Source organism: Neodiprion pinetum, chromosome 2, assembly GCF_021155775.2.
Source record: "Neodiprion pinetum isolate iyNeoPine1 chromosome 2, iyNeoPine1.2, whole genome shotgun sequence".
In the NCBI taxonomy this organism is placed as follows: Eukaryota; Metazoa; Arthropoda; class Insecta; order Hymenoptera; family Diprionidae; genus Neodiprion; species Neodiprion pinetum.
In genome coordinates, this window is record NC_060233.1 from 5307720 (window position 1) to 5331267 (window position 23548).

A 23548-nucleotide genomic window follows, 5' to 3' on the forward strand; every position below is an offset into this window, starting at 1 on the left:
TTCTCAGCCCGATATCGTGCGGCATTCGGCACGTGGGCAGAAGGCTGAACGAGTCGAACGATAGCGAGGTGATTCGACGTGGGCGAACTGCCGGCAAACCCGCCATCAGTTTCAACCGAACCCGATCGGAATTACGAGCCTATGTTTTACACACACGTGAATGCGCGTGTGTAACGTACGCGTATGTTTTATACGAGGAGGAAAACGCGGTGTTGCGACATTTTTGCCGATAAGATCAAAAACCGAATAGAAAGAGAGAGAGAGAGAGAGAGAGAGGACGGTAAATCACTCGAAACTCGATAAATCCTGCAGTAGTAATACAGATACAAACGAATATCTGTGAGGAACATGTTCGGGCAAAGAACCGTTGTAGAATTACTCTATTCGAATTTATATCGCGACATATCTTGCACAGGGTATATTTTCGACGTATTTTTATCATATCAATTGATCGTGTAACACGTTACAGCGATAGAGGATAATTATAGAATTTTCAAGCTATTCGATACGCGCATACAAATTTCAGCGTATAATGAGCGAAGTGTCGATAAGTAGTTGATATATTTATATACATTGACAGTTGAAAAATTTTTTTAACTCGGTATCTGAGAGATTTAAAAAGAAAATTTATACCCGCAAGTGGGGATAAAATTTTCAACGACTCGATAAATGCAAGTTTATTTCGTTGAAAAAATTATCTCGACTTCAATTTATCTCCACGTATTGTACAGATCGTATATACGTTAGCGTAAAATAATTCAAACTCGATGATCATTCGAAACGAAATTTACGAGTCGGGAGACAAACTTTCAGAACTGTATTTCAACTTTTGCTTTATCAACCAGCTTCAGATGAAAAAAAAAAAAAGAACCGAAAAGAATATATAAAAAATCGTTGCGATTGTTATCTGTAACTATTAAATTAATGAAACTGATTTTATTTTCACCTATTTGAAATTTGACTCGTTTGAACTAATTAATTTTAATCGATACTTAGATTTTTGAAAAATTCTTTACAATTAAATTTTAGGTAAATAAATATATTATAAATATCTATGCAATTATCTAAAGAATAGGATTTTTCCAAACATCGTGTTCCGTCATCTCGAATTTTAATTTTCTTCCGCACAGTTGTTTCGATCGAATGATTTTAATAAATAAATTTAATAAAGAGAAAAATTTCGGGACGAAAAATCAGAGTGCGTTTCACAGTTGGGGGAGAAAAATGAATCAAAAAGATCCGAGATAGTCGAAAGGGTTAAAGGCTAGTCTCGAGTCAGCTTGAAGTGCTCCGTATGTAATAAATTCTGAAGCGGAAAGCGTCAAACACCGTCGGCGTCTTTTCAAGACCTCTGAATATAATATATTGCATCACATAGTGCATGTATACATGTATATATACATACATATATATATATATATATATAGCGTGTGAATATGCATGCAGTCGACTTTGCGCGGGACAGACAATCGAATTGAAGACACAATGAGCTCCTTGGAACGATCGACCTAATATCTATAACCTAGTTTCTGTACCATATCAAAGGAAAATAATAAATGCATGATCAGAAGTTCCGGATTTCTCTTTTTTATTCTCCACGAAATATTGGAATGGAAATTTTCTTTTCAACAATATCGGTGATAATGTATTACAGATAAACGCAATATTTTCCGACTAATTTCCATCCGATTTTTTTACCATTTTCTTTTTCCAACCATCTGCATGAAATTATTATCCTCAAGTAAATTATCATTATACACGAAATAAGATTGTATGAATTTGTTGAAATTTATTTGGAGTAAAAAGAAAAGGAACAATTTTCACCTCTCCCATCGCGTGAAATTTAATTTCAATCGAAAGTGAACTGATTTTGATACGATGAAACGGATGAAGAACACGCGTATTCATGATCTAGGCAAAAAGTCGATTTCTTTTGAAACAAAATTTGAAGAAGAAAAAACAAAAACATTTCTCCCTTTTCAAACTGATTGAAAGAAAGAGAAAGCACGATTTTCTGAAAATCACGCGTGAAAAGTCTTACAGATTTTTTTTTTTTTTTTTTTTTTTACGGGACTATTTTACGGTTTTTGATACGGCGACGTACCTGCAACTTCGTCGCGACGACCTTATTGCCCCGTGCGGAGGAATAATCGCAGGGCGACGTTCTCTCGTTCCTCGGTTGCCCGAGTGACCTGGTTAAACCCGACTGAAAATGAGATCCATCCAATGAGCCGGAGAATTGCGCGGCGATCTTCACCTAGGCCGTATTTCGCCCGACGCGATTATAATTCGCCAACGTAATTCGTTTGTAGTCGATTGTCCGCGTCGCGAAACTTTCCTCTTCCTTCCTTCCTTCCTTTCTTCATTTATTCACATCTTCCTTTCATCCTTCTGATATACCAATTTTTTTTATATCAGCCACGCTGTGTCAGAACGACTCTCGAAATGAATTGCCGTTTGACCGTCGTATATAATTCTCTCAATTTTTTTCATTATCATGCTTCAGGTTTTATCCTGGCTCTGCAAAAAGGGCGAGGAAACACTTTCGAGACACTCCAGACCATCGGCCACCAATCTTCCGGCAGCCAAAATCCACGAACGTGATTTCGAAAAGTTTTACTTCACGTCGATGGTGAGTTTTTGATGTATACAAATATTATACGCTTACTTTTACATTTGCTCGTTTAAAAACGGACAAAATAATAATAATAATAATAATAACAACAAGGTGTTACGCGATGCGAAAAATAAATTTCCGCCCATTATTTTCGATTATATGCAAATCAAATCTTGAAGGCGAATGTTTCGAGCGATGAAAAAAAAAATAAATAAATAAAATAAAATCGATATAGGACAGATACAATCTTATCAATTACCCGTAATGATAAAATTATACAAAAATTAAATCTGCACGGATTTAATTAATCGAAAGAGTATCGGGGGGAAAAAAAAAACTATTCAAAATTCCCGCTCCTTGCACTCGGGCGCATTGGAATGTGAGCGTTGAGCTTTGCCTCGATAGGCGGCGCCATCTACCATTGAATTCTGAAAGCGTGAATACCGATCTGCGCGATTGTTTTACCGCCGTAGATACATAGGCATAAAACAGGTGTTTATATATATATATATATATATATATATATGTATGTGTAAATAATTGAAATAGTTTGAAAGTTCCCGTCACTGAATGCATGCAGAGCAGCGCCGTGCATTCGAACGAATTTAACTTATAAATAACGATTCGGAGATAAAAAGTTTTGATCGAATAAATTTTACCCAACGTGGTAGACGATTAATTACGATTTAATTTTACCCGGGTAGATATTCTTAGCGAATTTTCAATCAGAAACCTCGTAGAAACTTTTAAAAGCGTTTCAACGATGCGAGCTTACTTGCTTTCCGACTTTTTCAATTAAGTATCGAATTAGCTTATCTACGTAATAGAAATAGCCTTTATATAACTCCTTATCGCGGGGGGGGGGGGGGGGCTATTTCACTTTACATGCTACCTTCGTAAAGGCATCGACGATTCTTTTGTATCTTTTTTACAAATCGTTGTTTTCACAGACTCGGGAAAATTCTTATGTTCATATTTTATTCTATTACCGGAATTAACGCGCGAGAAAATTTTTATAAATATACATAAATGGTTCCTTTTGTTTTTTTGTTTTTTTCGACGTAGAGTTATTCCCGGGAATTTTACTATTTGTTTCGAAGCTCTTTACTTTTTGACCGATTTTTTCCCCGCTGAGTTATGTTCCTTTAGACTATTATTATTATCGTTATTATTATTTATTGAAAAACTTGGATCGTTGAATAAGACGAACTTTTTAACTGTACAACGCTAATGAATCCTCATCTTTTTTTCCATTCACGCCTTCACTTTATTGTGCAATTCACAGACAGGATAATTACATCGTCGTTCTATAACATCGCTTTCAAACTTCTCTGCGGAGAGATGCGTTGATTGATTTTGGAAAAAAAAAAGAAAAAAAAACGTTAAATAATAAATTTATTTCGGTAGTTTCCAAAATCTCATACATATGTAGTTTGACATTTCACGTTTTGAACTGCTGAAATTATTTGTTGAAAATAAAACAACTTGTTCTTCCTTATGCCAAAGATGAAATATAGTTTTTATCTCATATCGAGATGAAAAATCGTTATTTCCAAAGTAAAAATGTTGACAAACGATGGTTCGAAAAAATGAATACGCCGGTTTGAATGATTTACATTTATTATCGCTACGTAATTACGAACCTCCTCGAAACCGGAGCCAGCGACTGCATTGCTAAAGGTGTGCCGATTCAGTGACCCAATGGCCTCTTTGAACGACATTAGCGCATTTAATCAATTGATCGGGATTAATAATTAGCCGTTCGGTACTTTTGAACCTCCGCGGTTTCTTCACTCCAACGTCGCATTAAAGCCTCTCGTCATGCCTCCCGTGTGTAAAACGCGATTTATCGCAACGTTACGTACGTCTATATATATATATATACTTTACGCTGCAAACGTCAAGGGTCGTTAACACTTCGTTTATACCTGTATATATATATATATAGAGGAGCTCTGCAACTTTTTTTTACTCGTTTCTTAATCCGCTGCATGCGTGCAAAGTGTCAAAAGTAATTCTACAGGTGCGGACTGTAATTTTCATACGAATAAATTGATGATAAATAAACCGTGTCTTTACGGTTCAGATTCACCGAGAAGATCATAAATAATATCGTGTTTCATACAAGGTGGTCTTCATTGATTTTCACTAATTTCTAATTTTTGAATCGACGTTTTTATATCCGGGAACTCTGCAGCGTGAGGCGAGAATTATGCAAGAAACTTACGCCAGTGTTATATACGCGTGTAGAGCAATTACAAAGGAAAGTCAGACAAGATAATTTTTCTTTATGCTTGCAACAAGTGCATGTGTGCATATGCTTCGGGTAACAAGCATAACCGCCTTGTGCCAATTTGAAATTTCGCCATTGCTCGCGTACATTGAGAAAAATTTCATTTGTTACAGTAACTAGAAAAATTGAGTAAAACGTTGAAAAAAATGTTTGAATATTGTTGGAATTGCGAAAAACGAGGTACGCCTAAACATTTTGCGCTATCGTCGATCCTTTTTTGGTTGTTGCGACGCGAAATCAGTTTCTAAGGTTTAGTCTAATTGTTTAGTTGAACAAGGCTTCAACGTCAATTTATTCTCGCACGAGCGTTAAATTTTCGCAACGGTTGCAAGAAAATCTAGCAACAGTCATCGTAATGAGAAAGAATAGTAACGGATACTAGAAAACTAATTTTCATTTTCTACCTAAAACTATATTTTTCGATTTTGGTAAAAAATAAAAACTCGAAACGATTTTCCGATGTGGTTGTACAGAAAATCTTTTCACAATTAATCCCGACGAGTCGAGCCGTGATTCAGCCGAATTCCCTGAGATTTTAACTAACTTCATTAAGATTATGCTTATTTAATCGCATCCGGATTATCATGATCAATTACAAACTTGGACGAACTTTGATCTGAATTTAAGAAAAATACATACTCGAGACTTAATCGTAGTGACACCTGGTATTTTTCCAAATTATACATTATCAATCTTCAATATTTCTGTCACAAATTGTATCGCAGTAATTTTCCATCGTCTGCCGCGTATAATTCCAGTAAATTAGAAAGCAGGTGCGAATAATTCCCTTTTTTACTTTTTTCAATACCGTATTAATTAACAATTAAAACGCTCCGGTCGTATCACATCGTATACACACGTACGTATAATCTAGGATACACCGACCTGTATTACAAAAAGCTTCAAGCCCGCACGGAAATAAATGAAACGTGCGTTTTCCTTTTGAGGTATTTGTACAGCAGATCATACAGTGTGAAAAATGAAGCGTATATATGGTTTGAGCGTAAAATATACACGATGATCAAGTAAAAACTGGTCACGTAAGCACAACTCGATGCCAAAAAGTCAACGGGACAATTTGCCGGATACGAAAGTATGGTTTTATTATAATATAATAATGATTTCGTCGTTTTCCTGATAATATTTTCAAATATTACGACGGTTTTGACACTAACGAAATTAACGCCCGAACTCAATGTTTCCCGTTCACCGGCAACGTCGATTATCCAACGGTGTACAAAACATAAACCAAATAAAATAACGATACAAAACGAAAATTGTGAAGAAAAAACGATCGGAAAGAAAAAAATTTATTTTGTAACGGGAAATTGGGAACAAAATTTACTATAACCACGTTTTTTGATTAGGCGCAGTGATTTTGAAAAAAGAAAAACAAAAACACTTTTATATTACGGTGGAATTGTTATTTCATGTTAAGATAATTAGTAACGACACTGTAATTCCTAAGTTTTCGTTTTTCCATTATTTCCGAATTGGTCCCATTTTTTATACATCGGGGTGTGGAGGAGGAAAAAAAGAAAAAAAAAACCGGAAACGGAACACTCGAAGCAGGGAGGATAAATTCCTGTATAAAATACCGATCGTTATCTTACATCAGCGTTCTTGAGATGCTTTCCGCTCCTCGCAGGTTACGTGATTAACGGCTTCATTAAGCACGAACAATAACAAGCCGCATGCGCGTAATCAAACTCGTATAGGTGGGTACCTGCATTACAGGATGCATTATAATGCACAATGGCGGAGCTGAGAGGAAAGTCTTTTACGATCGTTGTAATCTGGGTTTATATCATATCCTACAAGATACGCGGTGCTCGCAGATATTGCGCAGAGTCCGCAGGCTAATTCCGCTTATATGCAAATATTCAACTATCATTCGGTCAACTACGAATATCACACTGTTTTGCACATGCGTGTGGGAATATTGGTATAATATAATATATTGCGCATGTCAGATTGTCAAAATTCAAGTCGAAAATATTGTTCGAAATGACGAAATAAAAATGCTGTCCAAGTTTCAGCTCTTGATATTAATATTTAAAGTTTCCTAATCGCGATTTTCTACTTCTCGTTTAAATAACGTGGGAAAAATTTGCTTCGAACTTTGGAATTTTATAACTCGTCGACGCATTGGTCGATTCATAAAACCAGAACGCATTTTTGCAGGGAATTGAACGGTCTACAAAAACGGTCTCTTTACATTTTATGATAAATCTACTCTTTCAAAAGTTATTTAAGGTCAAAGTTTTAAAAAAAAAAAAATGTCACACGTCATTTAAATGAGAAACAAAAAATCGCGATGAGGAATCTCTAAGTATTAATATTAAGAGCTGAAACTTGGATACCATCTTTTTTTTTATCATTTCGAACGATATTTTAAATTTTTTGATACAATCTAATGTACATAATAATATATATATATATAATAATATAATATATATAATAATAATATATATATATATATATATTGTTCCTACAGAAAGAAATTTGAAGAATGTTGCGTGTATTTGAATCAGAAATTCTTTGATACAGCGGTTATAAGTATAAGCGAGCGGAGCTGTTTAAAATTAGCTTGAATATAACGAGATAAGACGAAAGAAATAGAGATTTGTATTTCTTTTTAACAAACGTCGCAACACATGGAAGAGAGTGAAACTTGCGTTAGCGGACGAATAATGTATGGCTAAATTAGTGATAGAAGAAGAGGAGGACGAAAGATTTAGTCTGCATCGAGATTTAATAGCGCAGTTTGGTAGTGTAAATATTATAAAAAAATTTTAATATTACTTGGACGTAACTCGTTTCGGCGTAAATTTAGGTTATTATAAAAAGCACGATGTTGTAGCTGCTGCACACGAGCTGCATGAATCGCGGGTTCATCGACTCTGTGGAATTTGGTATAACACTGTAACCGATGCGTGTTATTGTACGAACAACAAAAAATAAAAAAAAAAAAACAGAAAAAAAAAGAAACTAAAAAAGAAGATCGGCGAAAAGTTGGGTAAATTAATAATTATCTCGACAAAAAACTGTCAAGTTGAAAAAATTTCTTACTATTCTTAGACATTCCTTTTCTTCTTCTTCTTCTTCTTCTTATCCGGTATAATCTTGTATTAATCGCGAATCGAGAACTTGAGAAGAGGGACGTAATTTACGTGCCGAGGACAGAGAGAGGAGACTGTAAACACGGTGGAAACGTGACTCTGGATTATCGCGAATGCGATTATGCAAAATTGAGTTTTGCTAATTCTCCATCTCGTCGCTTTTCTTATTTCGCTAACGCGTTGTTCTCTCAGTTCTCGGTGACTAAGGTGATGATCTTTGAAACTGCGAAGGAGAATCAAATGTAATCTTGAACCTCGTACCTAGATTCTCCATTTTTGCATCGTTAAAAAAAAACGTCGCAATTATCGTCGTCGATCCAGCATCGTAATCTCAGTTTAATTGGTCGTTTGACCTTTGGTAATCAGTGTGATATACAATTATCGACAAAGCTCGACGAGTTATTAGTTTAGTATTACATTTAGTATTACTATATTATATATATAGTATTAATTGACCAAGATTAACGGCAGGATTAATCGTGAAAATATTTTGCAACTGACGCAGCAATTCTTCTTCTTCTTGCTGGTTAGTTATGAAATTATTATTCTTTATAATTTGATAAGATGGTTTGTTTTTAACGAACTTTCAGAAAATCGTATAACTCTTTAACCGTACCTATACGATAATTGAGGAGCTGCGAGCTTGTTTTAAAGTTTCGCCTTTTTTGCGATCTTTATTGCAAACCGGTTTTACTATGATGAATGAAAAATGAAGAAAAAATATGAAAATTGTGAAAAAAACGTATATATATACACACATATATGCACGAGTGTAAAAAAAACCTTGCCGCACACGACATCGTTGAAGAATTCGACAAATTTCATATGAGATTTTGAAGCAACGCTGAAAGAAGTTTAATTTCCGGTTACCGCTCAGTCCTTAACTATTTTCATTTTTTACGATGAGCGGTTCAGAGAAAAAAAAAATATTTCAAAAGATCCGTGATTCGTTTTTGCTCATTGTCAGAGTCGCGATTTCACGCCGCCGCATGTCATGCAAAATTGCACACTCGATAGTATTATAATACATATATATATATATATATATATATACATATATATATATATACACACACATATGTATACGTAGGCATGCGCGTGTGAGAAAACAGGTTGCTGGTAGTTATAGGTCAGCGAGTGAACGTGATCAAAACTGTGCGGAATGCGACGATGGCCGGTTGGTGCAGAATAACGAAGGTGTTTGCGTGTCTGTATAATATCGACGCACACTTTTAGCATCCTTGGATCACGTTCCTTATTGATTTTTCTTCACTGTCATCTCGTTGCTCCTTCTAATTCGCTCGTTTATTTTTCTAATTATCTTTTTTTTTCCCCCCCTCATTCACCCGTCTTCGATTCTCCTTTTATATTGTCTAATAATTGCCTTTATTCGAACCATAATTTACCCTATATACATGTTGGTACATTTATATATATATATACGTATATATGATCGAACGTGATTTTTTAGCCAGCGGCGTAAAGAGAAGAATTTGAAAGGCGAGCAACACGACGGATTTAATTCATTTTATTTATTTCTTTTTTTTTTTTTTTTTTCTCTCTTTCAGTCATTTTTCTTACCTGATATTTACGTAATCTTACGCGTAACATTGCTTCTTATTACAGTATTATATAGACAGAATAATAATCCATGTGTGAAATTTATACTCTTTTCAAATTATCCGTGCGACACTTATAAATAGTGGAAAAAAAAAAAAGAAAAAGTTTAGCATCAAAGTTATTTTGTACCAAATTCATTTTCAATTAACGTTGTCGGAAATACAACGAGATTCGTAAATTCGATAACCTTTCAGGAATGTTTAATTCGATCCCGTTAATAACAACTACGAAGAAAAAAAAAAAAAAAAGAAAAAACAAAAAACAACACATATTCGCTAAAGGCGAAACCTTTTTTTCTTGGTTGTTAATCGACGGCGTAAATGCGGATAAAAAACTTGCCCTGAAACTATACGTGCGATAGATGTATAAATCTTGATGTTAGTTTTTTCCCCTGACGTTTGGATCGATTATCGACTCTGACAAATGACCTTTCCTAATTATTGTTTAATACAATTCTCATTTTCTGTATATATATATATATATATATTTATTCCTCTTATATATACCGATAGCAATGCAGGTTCAAGAAACTTTCAAGAAGTTCGAAATTTTATACACCTCCCTGCCTTATTTTAAGCGGGCATCGTAATTTTCGCTGCGCATGTTTAGCCTAGGTTTAACCTGACCGTAGTAGGTAATTAGTTAACATGATTTTGGTTCTTGCGATGATCTGTACAAACCGACGAGTGGGTTTGAAATAGCTGTTACAGAGATGGAGATAAATAATCGTCGTTGAAATTTACGTCGTTCGTTATTCGAACGATCAGATCCTTCAGTTTTGAAAATTAACCGAAAACTGTGGGAATCGGATAATTTATGGTCGGTTTTACCGATTTACCGTTGATTATTAAATTCCTTTACACGATACTTGCAGAGATACATTTTGTTCTAATTCGAGTTGAAATTTATGAAAATTTACTTATCCCAATATCGGTCTTGTATACGCGTCCATTTTCAATTTTCGAAAATCGAAGTGTTCAATTCGGATGATAAGATCGTTGTGAATTTAATTTGAATGAAAAGTTTTTTAACTTTTAAATTAGCAACCGAACTCTTCCGCATTCGGAAAAATCATCGCGTGTCTCACGCAATTCTTCTATCGTGTAACAATATCACCTGTTACTCAACTGTCGGTAATATTCAATGAATGCAATATATCGCTTTAGGTATTTAACCGGATAATAATAAAAGAAAACTTTCACCGAACCTCGGTAATAGATATTACAGGTATTACAACGTGATTGTCATCGATGTATGATTGTTTATTTTTTCTTTTATTTTTTTTTCTCTTCACTTCTTCCTTTCATTCCAACGTTGATAGGAAAAATTGCTGCAAAACATTAACCGTTACGTGATTTTCGGTATTTGAAGAAAACGACGTGTATGTAATACACGATATAGGTACAGGTATGCAATATACAATCGGTTTCTTCTAACTACCGAACGGTTGTTTCCTGTGAACGTAACGATTTTCGACCGAGGTTTTAAAAACCCAGAGATTATCTCTCTGCGTGTACAATTGGTGTAATTACCGTCTGCCGAATATGCCGTTAATCGATTAAGTGCGCAAAATTAGAGATTACAATACGCGTTTGAAATACATATTACAGTTGCGGACAAATTTGAAAATAAAAAGAACAAGAAAATTGGCGGTACTGATTTAATATAATCCTTTTTTTTTTTTTTTTTTGGCTTTCATTCTTTCCTTAACTCTCTTTGATTTTCTCCGTCTCTCTTATAATAATATTAACTATTCATAAAGGATGGTACAGTTCAATTTGTGAAAAATTTATAATATCGAAGACTGTAAGAATCGAGTCTCGGAGAATAATTTGAACGCTTCTTGCGAAACACGTTAGATCTACGTTGGTATACAATAAATATCTACTGTAATAATAAACTCGAGAGTTGTAGACTGACCGCGAAGGAAGTGAACGCCTTCACCGGCAACTGTAACGATCGTTTCACGTGGTATAATATATATATATATATATACATATATATATATACACGCGTGTGTCGATTAGATATATATCGCGAAAACTGAACGATCGACTTTCCAAGCTCGCAGAACTTGGGTGCACGTATAGTTATCGGTAATTTCCAGTAACCTAAGGCGAGCGATTAAATTCGATTTCACACCTTCGAGTTAACTGAAAGTTAAATGAAAAGAAAATAAACAGATCTCACGATCCAAAAATCGCTAGGTATAATACAGGAAATTGTAGCAGAAATTGAATTAATCCTCGAATAGAAATGAAACGAGCAGAAAAAAATGAAGACTTGTTTTAAGTTATTTGAAAAAGTGTACAAAAAGAGAATTTTACAATTTCGCTAAATAACTATAAATCTGACCAAGATCTAAGGTAGACGAAACCGAAGTAACTAGATTCGTCTAAATCGATTCATCGGTTTTTGACTTACCGTCGTACGAAGAATCGATATATTTGCGATCATGAAATCTGTACGAGTTCAGTAAATTTTGACGAAAATCTAATCAGATCTAAGACACAAGTAACCGCATTGCTTGAGACGCTGTAATTGATCAAAGGTTTAATTTTCGAAGTGACAATATAAAACTTACCTTCTTCTTTGGGGAGTACAAAAAAAAAAACGGCGCTTGACGAAAAAATATGAAACATACAGTTAGAGAGAGGAGGAATCATGTATAATTACAAAGTTTGTGGGACAAAATTTTTTGAAAAAACGAAATGCAGATCGAACGTCAAATTTTCATCATACTGAAGTTAGTAACGATTCATGCTGAGTAAAAACCGTTATTAAGCAATTTTGAAATTTTCTGAAATTCGGCAAACCGTAATAAAACAAAACACACTCATAATTCGAATTATTAGTTTCCAAAAAATCGGGTTTCCGGTCTATATGTCTCTGAACTAAATTTTCCCGGACTTAATTTTCCGGGCAAAATCTTCCCGTACAATTTTTCCCGGCTAATAAAAACCTCTAGGATAATAAATGATGAACAAACATACCAAGTGTGCGAAAAAAAACTAATGAAATTAAAATTTTTTTCGAGGGGAATCGATTCCGGGGATCGTACACTGAGAAAAAATTTCATTTGTTACAGTAAGTAGAAAAATTGAGTAAAACAGGTATCGTCAAAAAAACTTTTTTTTTTTGTCCGGGGTGAATCAATCCAGAGAAATTTTCTCCCTAGAATCATAAAAAAATCATTGTAAAGTTAAGAAAATCGTATTTCTGTCGTTTTTTTTTTTTGTTCTTCTTTTTTTTTTTTTTTGCAACAACGTCGATAACTCGAACCTCGCAACTTTTTCAATCTTCGTCGAGCATCGCACGCGATTCATTGTTAGTCTCGTAATTTCTACGACACTCCGTATACCGATTGGCCAGGATATACAACGGAGGGGGCGTCGCGACGCCACGCATGGCACTCGAAGGCTGGCTGGCCGGATAGCGAGAGTGGAATCCAGCCTTGCTCACAACTAAACTCTACTCAGTAGGGCAACGGCTCGCGCGCAGGCCGTTCGCTCGCTTTGCTCGCTTCGCGTTTACATTCCCGTAGCCGAAAATCCCCGACCTACGCAAGTGACGCTGCTGCTGCTGCTGTTGCCGAGATTCCATCGGCTACCTGGACCCCATTTTGCTCCTTTTCTCGAGTCAATTGAAAAAAAAGGATCAGCTCCTGGTTCAGGATTCTGAAATTGTGTGCCGTTATTTTATCAACCATTTTTTCTCATCCTTTCTTCGAACACACGTATCGTCGTCGTAGCCGTTCGATATCGCGCAGTGATTGATTTGTGATCGTTAATGTATGATGTTTGAACAAATGAGTTTGAAAATATCGGCAGTCATCGCTTTCGTCCAAAGTGCGGATTTCACGTAGTTATTGGATTCGGATGGTGCTGTAACTTCTTCTTCTTTTCCTTTTTTTTTTTTTTTTCCTTCTTATGACACTAAAGCGACGTGCGCGAGTTTTGTATTGAGCAAGAATCGAACGACAGCGGTCGTCGTGAGGTTGTTTAAAAAACAAAAAAAAAAAAAAAGAAAAATGCGATAACCCGGCAGACCCTGAAGAAAACGAACGATGTTTTATCTGTCTTAGGCAGCGAGGATAAGTGATCCGCATCGAATCGTAGAAGAATATAGCAATTAGTAAAGAAAGTTGGACTATTTATCGTATCGTACACGGAGTTGAAAAATTCCAAGCCGTTGAAAAGAAAAAAGCACGTGCAGGGGATTGGTTTCGGGCTTTTTTTTTTTTTTTTTTGAATGACGTCAAATTTCGTCTATTTCGGATGCTGGTTACCGAAGAGGAAGCTGCTGGGAGCAGTGCCAACGGCTGTCGACTGATAGCCGTAAGGCGTTGCGTCGATTCAGTCAGCCGCGATCGTCGACGCGAAGAAGAAGAAGAAGAAGAAGAGGAGGAAGAGGAGGAGGAGGAGGAGGAAGAGGAAGACGACGAAGAGGAGGAAAAACGACGGCAGGAATATTCGAAAAGCAATCCGCAAATCGCAAAGCGCGATGCTCGAAACAGTTTTTCCGCACCTCCCTCGATCCGCCGAATTGGCGAGACGGTTGTGAGGCGTTCCAATTCTCTCGAGATACCGAAGGATCCACTCCATATTTCCTCGTCCTGCTATTATCCTTTGCCCGCTTCCGGCATAGCCGAGAAAGTCGAAGCGATGCGGTCCAGCGGCGTAGCCGGCGTAGACGAGGACTCCGGATGCGTCCTGCTTCGCGTAAGGAATCTCGATCAGACGCCGAGGTCTCAGGGTGGAATCATCGCTCGACAGGACGAAAGGGCGACAAGGAGGGACAGGGAACGCGCGAGACTTCTTCGACGACGTAAAATCGCCGGGAGATCCGCGTCCGTTCCCAGACTTTATCAAGTGAGTTCGTATTTAGAGTTTTTCTTTTTTTTTCTTTTTTTTTTGCCATGTTTCTATCGAGTGATGATTATAATTTAAAAAAAAAAAAAAAAATAAAGAAAAGAAATATCGCAACGGTGCAACGGAATTTAATCGGATTGGATTAAACCTTGAGTTGAACTGAGAAATGAGGTTGGCGAGTGGAGGACTGTGTTTTAAAAAGAGACAGTCGCTTCATTAAGTATTAATCAAATTCACGCTATTGCTAATAATTATAAGGTAAATTGAACGTTGTTTGCCGTAAAATGTAGATGGGCGTAAAAATAATTGCAAGATTGTTAACTAAAATATGGACATCTTATTTTTGTTTCGATATAATAGTTTGAAATTTTTTTTAAATCCAATTGCTTTCTTCGATTTTGTTCTACGATGGCTTGTTTTTTTTCTCTCGTCGTCGAGAAAAATATTTAATATCCGCGAGTCTTTTTCGACAATATTCCGTGTAAAATTATATCGTTAGAAATTTATACGGTCTTTTTCTATTAAATTTGCGTAAGCTAATATAACCGATAAAACAAGTCGTCGCAGAGATGAGGAAAAAAAACTTGAATACTAAATTATTACTGCAAAAACTTTTTCGTTATCAACAACGTCGTTTGTTTACTAATTAATCGTGTACAAATTGTTTGAAGCTCTGCTCGAGATATTTTCTCGAGCTAGTCGGTTGGACGCATAGTTGATGGAAAAAAAAAAAATAAAATAAAATAAAAAAACTGACGCGTACAATCGTTATAAATTACAACCGATAAACTTGTCGGTGGGTAATAAATACTCGATTGTTCTTATCTAAAATCTAACTATTAACGAATATTAGGTAAGAAAGTAAAGAAAGTCAGTAAGCGTGAACCATTCTGTTTAAAATTTTGAGTAATAGATCGAGAAATTGACGTTGAGGTTGTCGTACCTAATCGCGAATTTTCAGTTACGTAGTTGGCTAAAATTATTAAAGAAAAAAAAAAAAAAAACGGAAAAGAAAGAAAATCTCCAATACGAAGGATTATTTTGTACTTGAAGAAAAATTAAGATTCTTGATATCAATTTCACGTACACAGGTATACAGTTATATTATTATACATGTGTAAGCGTATAGGTACGTACGTCATAGCTTGTTATAATAGTAGAAGCTAACCGCGAGATGAATCTTTGGGCCGGGAGTTGTTTATTCTATTATTTAATTGGCTACACGAACTTCGAATGGTTTATCCGTCCTATATCTTAACGTCTGTTCGTCTCTGCGTTTCTACGCGCAGAGGTATGGAGGGATTATTTACGCCCGTGATCTTTCTTACAAACTCTCCGTTTTCTGGCTATATTTAAAACCTTGAAGAGCTTGTGAATGCAGCGGCGACGCCAAGCTTATATACGCGACGCCTTCTCCTGTGGAATGCGTACGTTTATACCTAGGTAAATATATACAGGTATATATTCATATACACATGAAACGTTGCGTCATTCCCGCCATCGCGAGTACGATGATGATTATCGCGATGATGATGATGATGATGATGATGATGATGATGATGATGACACGCGAAAGGGTGCTAAAGCGACGGAAATTAAAAAATCACGTGCAACCGAGTGAAGTCGCTAATTAATTTAAAAGAATTTTTTATTCATTCGATTTAATTTTTTTTTTGTTTTTTTTTTTTTTTATAGTTGTTTGTTGTTTTATCATTAACGCATATGTAACATGTCTACCCGTATAATCGTTCCTCTTGCATCAAAAAAAAACCCATTATAAACAACGGTGCTGAGAATTTCGTGTCGTCTCGATAGCGTATGAAAAGAAAAACAACCATACGTGTGTTAAGGATGAATCGGCCGGATCGTCTGAATCAAAGATATGAGGAGAAGAGAGATGACTGTTTTTAAAAATATTCCAGCAATTTTATATCCCCACAATGACGGTTAATACGAATGAAACGAGACGTTTCTACCACGTAACAGAAATTAATTTAAATTGATTCGAATAATGCAATAGTAACGATTGAATGTTTCGAGAATTTGAAAATAGATAAAGATGTTGTTTCTCACGCATTTTCACCGTAATTGACTCGAGTAACCTTGCTGAAGATTGTTTAAACGTTCACCTTTCTTTGATAACTTTTGATTCGGACGGTCCAGACGATTCGCACTCAAGTTCGTTGACTCTTTTGCATTCGGAACGCGACATCTGTTAGAGAAAGAATAAATAAATAAATAAGAAAAAAACAACATCGAAGACAAGAGACGAGGTAAAATTTTGTTGAAATTTTGTCTACACCAAAAGTGATGTGGTCCGATTTTCATTACGCATTGCTCAGAGGTAACAAGAGAGACTCGAAGGTATCGGAATCTGCGTCTCACGTTCGAGGAGAGAGAAAGAGAAGGAGAGACTGGTTTCTTGTGCGAGTGGAAATTTGCATACCTATGTAGATTTAAATCACACCGCGTTGACGTCACTGTTATAATAACCGAGAAGAAATAGCTTCATAGGCGTTGTACGTAGGTATATATCGGTATATTTTATTTCATTCTTGTCGACAAACGCGACGCGTTTTAGCATAAGAAGGTTTTTTTCGTAAGCCGATATACCCGCGTCTCCTTATCTCGACATCTCGTAAAATGACGCCTCCACCTATTCGAAATGTTGGGTTTCGTTCTCTCGCATTTGTAATATCTTGATCATATTTTTTTCGTAGAATTTAAGCCTTTCAAAACTTATTTTACAGTATAGAATCCAAAAAAAGTTCTAAAGATGTGACGGACGAGTTGGTCTGTTTCGTTCCCATTAATGCATAAAATTTTGATACAAGTACAGTTCTTGTATTGTTAGAATTGTTTCGGCAAAAAAGTGTACAAACTTTGCTTCGAAGGGAAGATTGAGAAGACTTTCTTTTTTTTATATATATATATATATATATTTTGGCCGAAAGATCGTTTTACTTCAATATAACACGAAACAAATTATATCCATAAATTACACGGAAATGATACATTATTAATATCAACAAATATTTTTCCCCCGTTCCGAACTGATTGTAAGAAATAAAATATAAAAAATACGAGGTCTCTTCGCAAAAGTCTTGGAATCTTTCAGGCAAAACTAGCTGTATTATTATAAGAGTTTCCTACAACCAGCGTCGCGTAAATTTTGTACAACGTATACCTGTGTATGTAAACGTATTTATCAAGGTGCAACGGCGTGTTCGGATAATTGATTTCCCGAGGACGATGACGAGGTTCGGTGAAAATATCACTCGGCTAACTTATACAGTCTGATTGTCTCTGCATTCAATTAGGGATAGAAAGTCAATGGGATATACGTGTTTCGGTCAACCCAAATACGTCGTCAACTACATCCTCGCATTCTCTCGGCGTACGTTTCACCTGTAACGGAAATAGGGCGGGGTTCGAGTTCCGAATTTGAAAAGCTCCGAAATCGTCTAATTCAGACTTATTTGCTGGCGAAGCTTGAAGTGGAGGAATGAAATTTTGATGAAACAGCAATGTTTCGAACGGTCGGAAAGCCGACGCGGGTCAAAGTTCCCAAATGCAAGATTACGAGAATTCAAGTTACGGTAGAGCAAAGTTCCGAAAGAGAAAAATTATGAAAAATAAAGTTTCGACGGAGTGAAATTCCAAAAATTGAAATATACTCGCACAGCGTAGTTTACTCCACGAGAGGGTGTAAAAAATTTTTAAAAAAAACTGAAAATCAACACTACCAGGATTCCGAACGTAAAAATATCAAAATCCAAAATACAGAAAGATCAATTTTACCGAGACATTCGAAATTTTTAAGTTTTCGCACTTTCGGAACTCTGACTTTTTCGGACCATTCCCAACTTTGATGTGATCGTCGAAGTTCGATTTCTTTACTTCAAGTTTCGCCACCAAAAAAAAAAAAAAAAAATAATCGGTATTCAGCGCTTTCGGAACTTTTCAAATTCGAAGTTTCAACTCCGCCTCAAGCAAATAATAGCGATCGGTCTCTGTGCAGAAACTGCCGTAATACGAGGCTCGCCAAAGAGCGGCCAAAGAGACATCATCAGGTGAGAAAATCGTTGAATGGAATGGAATTCAGGCCAGAAACCAAACATGTGTAACAAACACATCCGCAAATGCGACACGAGCATTACGAGATTGGCACGATTAGCTAATGCGAAATCGAAACGTACACAACATCGGAGTATATTTGCCCAACGTGAAAGCTGACGATCTCTTATTCGTCACCGCACTCTGACAAATTCTCGTTCAAACGTTCTTGGATTTTTATTTATTCCTTATTTTCTATTCCATTATTTATCGTTTGCTCAACTTTTTTTTCATCCGCGGTTTAGGATGTCCGTTATGAGTTTGGAGAGAATTAAAATCCTCGATTAGCCATGCCTTATGCAATTCGATTATAACATCCAAATCATCATCCGTTCATTCTCTGTGCTAAAAGATTGTAAACGCCGTTTTTTCTCCCTGGCTCTTACCGTTAAAATCGAGTTTCAATTTTCTATTCCTCGAACTTACGGATTTATTTGCGCGAATGTGAAGATTGAACTGTTGAAACACGATCAAATATCGTTTTAACATTGACCCCAAAAAAATTTAAAAAAACGAGATCGTTTCAAAAAATTAACTCAATACGAACAATGATTTTATTCCTTTCAAAGACTAAAGTCCTGAATAAAGTTTGAATCTTGCAAAATCGCTGACCGAAATGATTACTCAGACCTTGATTGTGAGAAAATGAAAAATTGTTCTTTATCGACGAGTTTAAGGTGCATGGACACGTAATGATCGCTAATTGTGTAAGTGCTCCGTTGACACAGATATCCTTGTATCTCTATTTTCACACGCCTCGCATCGTCGTCACTCGCGCGGCTCTTCAAGTCCTTATTCTCATTCTTACATTCTTATTCTCGCTAATCTTTCGTAGACAAAACGCGCCTTCCTTTACACATTGTATATTGTAAATTGTAAATTGTAAATAGATGCGAGGCACGAGTTACGGATAACTGATTACGACCATCGATTGTGGTTATCAGTTTTTTTTATTTTTTTTTTAAATCCATTTTGTCACCAATTTTATCAATATAATAACAGCCCGCAACTCGTTGCAATAAAATATATAATGGGTAAAAAATATACCGCTGTTATATCTCCAGCAATAAATACAATTACTATAATAAACGGTGATCGAATACGCGTATTTTAGTAAAAAATAAAACAACGTCCTCGATAGAAACGTGATTTGGAGAAATAAAAAAGAAAAAAAGAAGGATTATTGAAACGGTGTAAAAATCGACGATAATAATCGTTGTTGCTACACGTTTGTTTATATCGCTTACAACTGTAAATGTATATCATCCAACGAATCAGTTCGCACCTACAATTATGTATAAAATTAAACATCGCGATATATTTTCTTGATAATTATAATTGTATCGATAGTCTCCGTTAAATCGTTACTTTGTTTAATTGGAATGTGGAAAATAGTTCGTTGAATATTTATGTCTGTAAATATACAGTTATAATTTGATTTACGAAAAAAAAAAAAAAAAAAATTAAAATTGTTTCAATATTTAACGCGAGTTGCGATTTAACCAGAAAATGATATTTAACGGTATCTAATTACGGACATAACTTTGTGAAAAGAATTTTAAAAATGACCTGATTTTTGGTTGATAATTAAAACACGAGGGCTTCTCGATTCGCTGAGGAAATTTATGCCGGTCGATACGACGGCATGAGAAATTACGCAAAGCTTGATTTACGTCGGGAAATTTTTATTGAATTGGGACTATGCGGGTGACCCGCGTGAATGTGACAAACTCGTAACGTAATTTCGCAATGCGGAATGGGAATTTGTTGTTATACGTACTTATACAGGCGTTTGAGAGGCTAGATGAAACTTTCTACAAATTCAATCGATAATTACACAAGTTTGTAACTAAAAAAACTGCGCAGATTCCTTTTTTTTTTTTTTATACTGTTTCTGAGAGGTTTTTACTCACTGAAAACAGGAAAAATATTCAAAAAATTCCATCAAATCAGATTTTTTTCTCGAACTCGTGTTTGCAGTTTCGTTTGGAGTTTAGAGTGAAACTCCCGTTTAACTCGAAATCTAGTATCCTATTCCTGATTCTAAAAATCCTCCGCAAAAATCATTTCTTACTTTCATTTAATACGTATTAGAGTGAGACTCGATAATAAATAGACACAGGGAAATAGAAAATGGAAAGCGGAAGCGTCTTCGGAGAAGTATAAAAGCAAAGAAGAAAAGGTTTCGTTGGGAAAAAAGACTGAACACGGAATGTCGAGTAAATTTCATGCATTTCAATCGTTTGTTCAATTTTACAAGATATATCGTTTAATTCGTTGTAACGAATCGGCGGTTTCTCAATTATTGTTACACTTTTTTTTATGCAAACCCCTCATATTTTGTAAAAATACCGTACACGAGGGAGGGATTTTTGGATTCAGCACACTCGAAAACATTCTGCAGACCCGTGTTATTGCTGAACGGGTACCGCACGTAACTACCTTATACCTCTCTCTCTCTCTCTCTCTCTCTCTCTCTCTCTCTCTCTCTCTCTCTCTCTCTCTCTCTCTCTCTCTCTCTCTCTCTCTCTCTCTCTCTCTCTCTCTCTCTCTCTCTCTCTCTCTCTCTCTCTCTCTCTCTCTCTCTCTCTCTCTCTCTCTCTCTCTCTCTCTCTCTCTCTCTCTCTCTCTATATGTATTTTCAGACATGACTCAACACCCTTTTCGGTCTGTTTCACTTATTATACACCTTAATTTAGCCTGCTAGCTACGGTGCAGATTTTCACCCGTTACTGAAATAACTCGTGGAATTTCATGCTGGTTTTCAATCCTGCGGATCTTTAATCAGCGATCGGTTATACGCGATTGGTTCCATAAAAATTCAGGCAACTTGCTTGTTTCACGGTGAAACGGTTCCATTGTCGTTGGCAGTCCGTTGTTTATAAGGGAAAATCCTTTTGTTGGTTCGAAAAACATTTAGATTTGGTAAGCTCAGTCAACTAGTTGTAAAAAGAACTCGATTCCCTTTAACCCTAAAACAAAAAAAATACCCTCGTCATTGATTCTTCAGTGACGAAAAAACAGCCGATCAAGTTCACTTCCCACCGTCGTTCAATTTCAGAGACCGGATAAAAAGGCAATTAGCAGTCGGACGACTGTATCGTGTATTATGTATAAATAATATAAAAGCCGGTTGATCAACGGTCCGTAAGGAATGAGGTGTACAAAACCAGTTCTCTACTTGCGAACAATCCAAGCCTGCAACTATAGGTATAATAATACCTCTTGTTTCACGATTTACAACGTTTTATTTCTTTTCTTTTTTTTTTCCTTGCCCTCTCCATTTATCTCGCCTCACGATTCGCTCGGATCGATTCAAAAGCGAAACCGAAAGGCTTAGGAACAAACGCCAAGGCTGTTGAGGTAGAAGTACGTCGGAGGATCGTCGATCGGTTTAAATATTGTATCGAATTAACGAACGTTGTTTGTTTGACAATTAAACAGCGAGGCGACAATATACGTCGCTTCTTTCTCTCACGGTCGAAACTTATATCCAACTCTTGAGCCGCGTAGACAAAACGAACGATATCGATCCCGGAAGTGAGCGATCGGAGCGTAAAAATACCACGATATTACCAGACCTTGGATGAGGAAAATTATGTTACAAGATTACGAACGTCCGAGGTTGAAAAAAAAAAAAACAAAAAAAAAGAAAAAGAAAAAATTAAAACCGATTCATGCGACTGCGTCTAAACAGCATCCGTGTGGGATTCGAACGAGATTCAAGAACCGGCGCCTTTCCATCACTCTCCGGATTGCGTAACGATCCGTGGAATGCCGATCGAGATCCCATGACGCCGTTCGCTAGCTCGCTTCCAGTCGTGTTCTCCAGGCTATCCTATTTTTCTATTTCTTCCTCTCCTAGTCGACGTCGTACGTTGTAGAACCGCAGGCTTTGGTCGTAACGACAAATTGAATCACTCTTACTCTCCTCTTGGAGTCGGTGCTCTTCCTTTTCGATCATCTTACACAGACGTTGTCTCATCTCTCGTGCTGTTCGCGAGTTTGACTTTTATTTATTTTTTTTTTTTTTTTTTTTAACATCCGTAATTGCACGATCAGCCAGCCAGTGTCTTTGCGTATTAATTATTATTCTCAACGCCGAATGATCGACGTTGTAATTCATGCGCGCATCTGGACCATAACCGTAACCATAATCGTCGCTACGAAATCGGCATCTGGCACTCGAAGTCGTTTTTTTTTTTTTTTCCATCAAATCGACGGCCGCATTATTTCCCACGTGGCCGAATGATCGAGCCGCTCGAATATTCGCTAATTGCAATTTGTACGTTGATATTCGCCTTGGAATATATGTATATGGGGCATCCCACGTAAAATTTGTAACCCATGTACCTCATGCCCCATCGATTTTTATCAGTTTTCACTAAGATGTTGCAAGTTACCCAATTACGGTCTCGGAATTGTATTCAGATTTTTTTAATCACCAATGAGATTTAAAAAAAAAAAAAAAAAATGAAAAACCAATTCAGAAAACCTCAATTTTAAGAGTCTGAGAAAGTTCACATTGACTTTTTAAGATTTAAAATATGATTTTTAACCACGACACGATAATGGGAACTCAATATTTACAATTTTTTTTTTTTGTATTCCCCGATTGAAACGGATCACTGAATCGTCGTGAAAATAATGCGATACCGTAATACATTTGGATCGAGGAATAGAAGAAAAAAAACCAATTCCGGCATAAAGAAACTAAAAACTTGCAAAAGAAGATAGCTGATATTGAGATCCCGTCATCGTGGCATGTTTAAAAATCATATTTTACCATCAAATTTTCAGATCTTAAAAAAGGGCGTTTGCGGAGTTGATTTCTGATTTTTTTGAAAAATTTAATTGGTGGTTGAAAAAAAAAATTGAAAAAAAATTCCGAGACCCTTTTGGGTCGGTT

The 23548-nt window shown here is 36.1% G+C and overlaps 1 protein-coding gene across 2 annotated transcripts in view; it reads left to right on the forward strand.

The window, feature by feature from the left end:
- Positions 1–23548, forward strand: part of LOC124213094 (pleckstrin homology domain-containing family G member 4B) — a 192966-nt gene that overhangs the window by 148817 nt on the left and 20601 nt on the right. For both annotated transcript variants that reach the window (XM_046613956.2, XM_069133325.1), the window contains exon 13: positions 2507–2632. In XM_046613956.2, coding sequence (XP_046469912.1) covers positions 2507–2632 — 126 coding nt within the window. The remainder of the gene's footprint in view (positions 1–2506; positions 2633–23548) is intronic.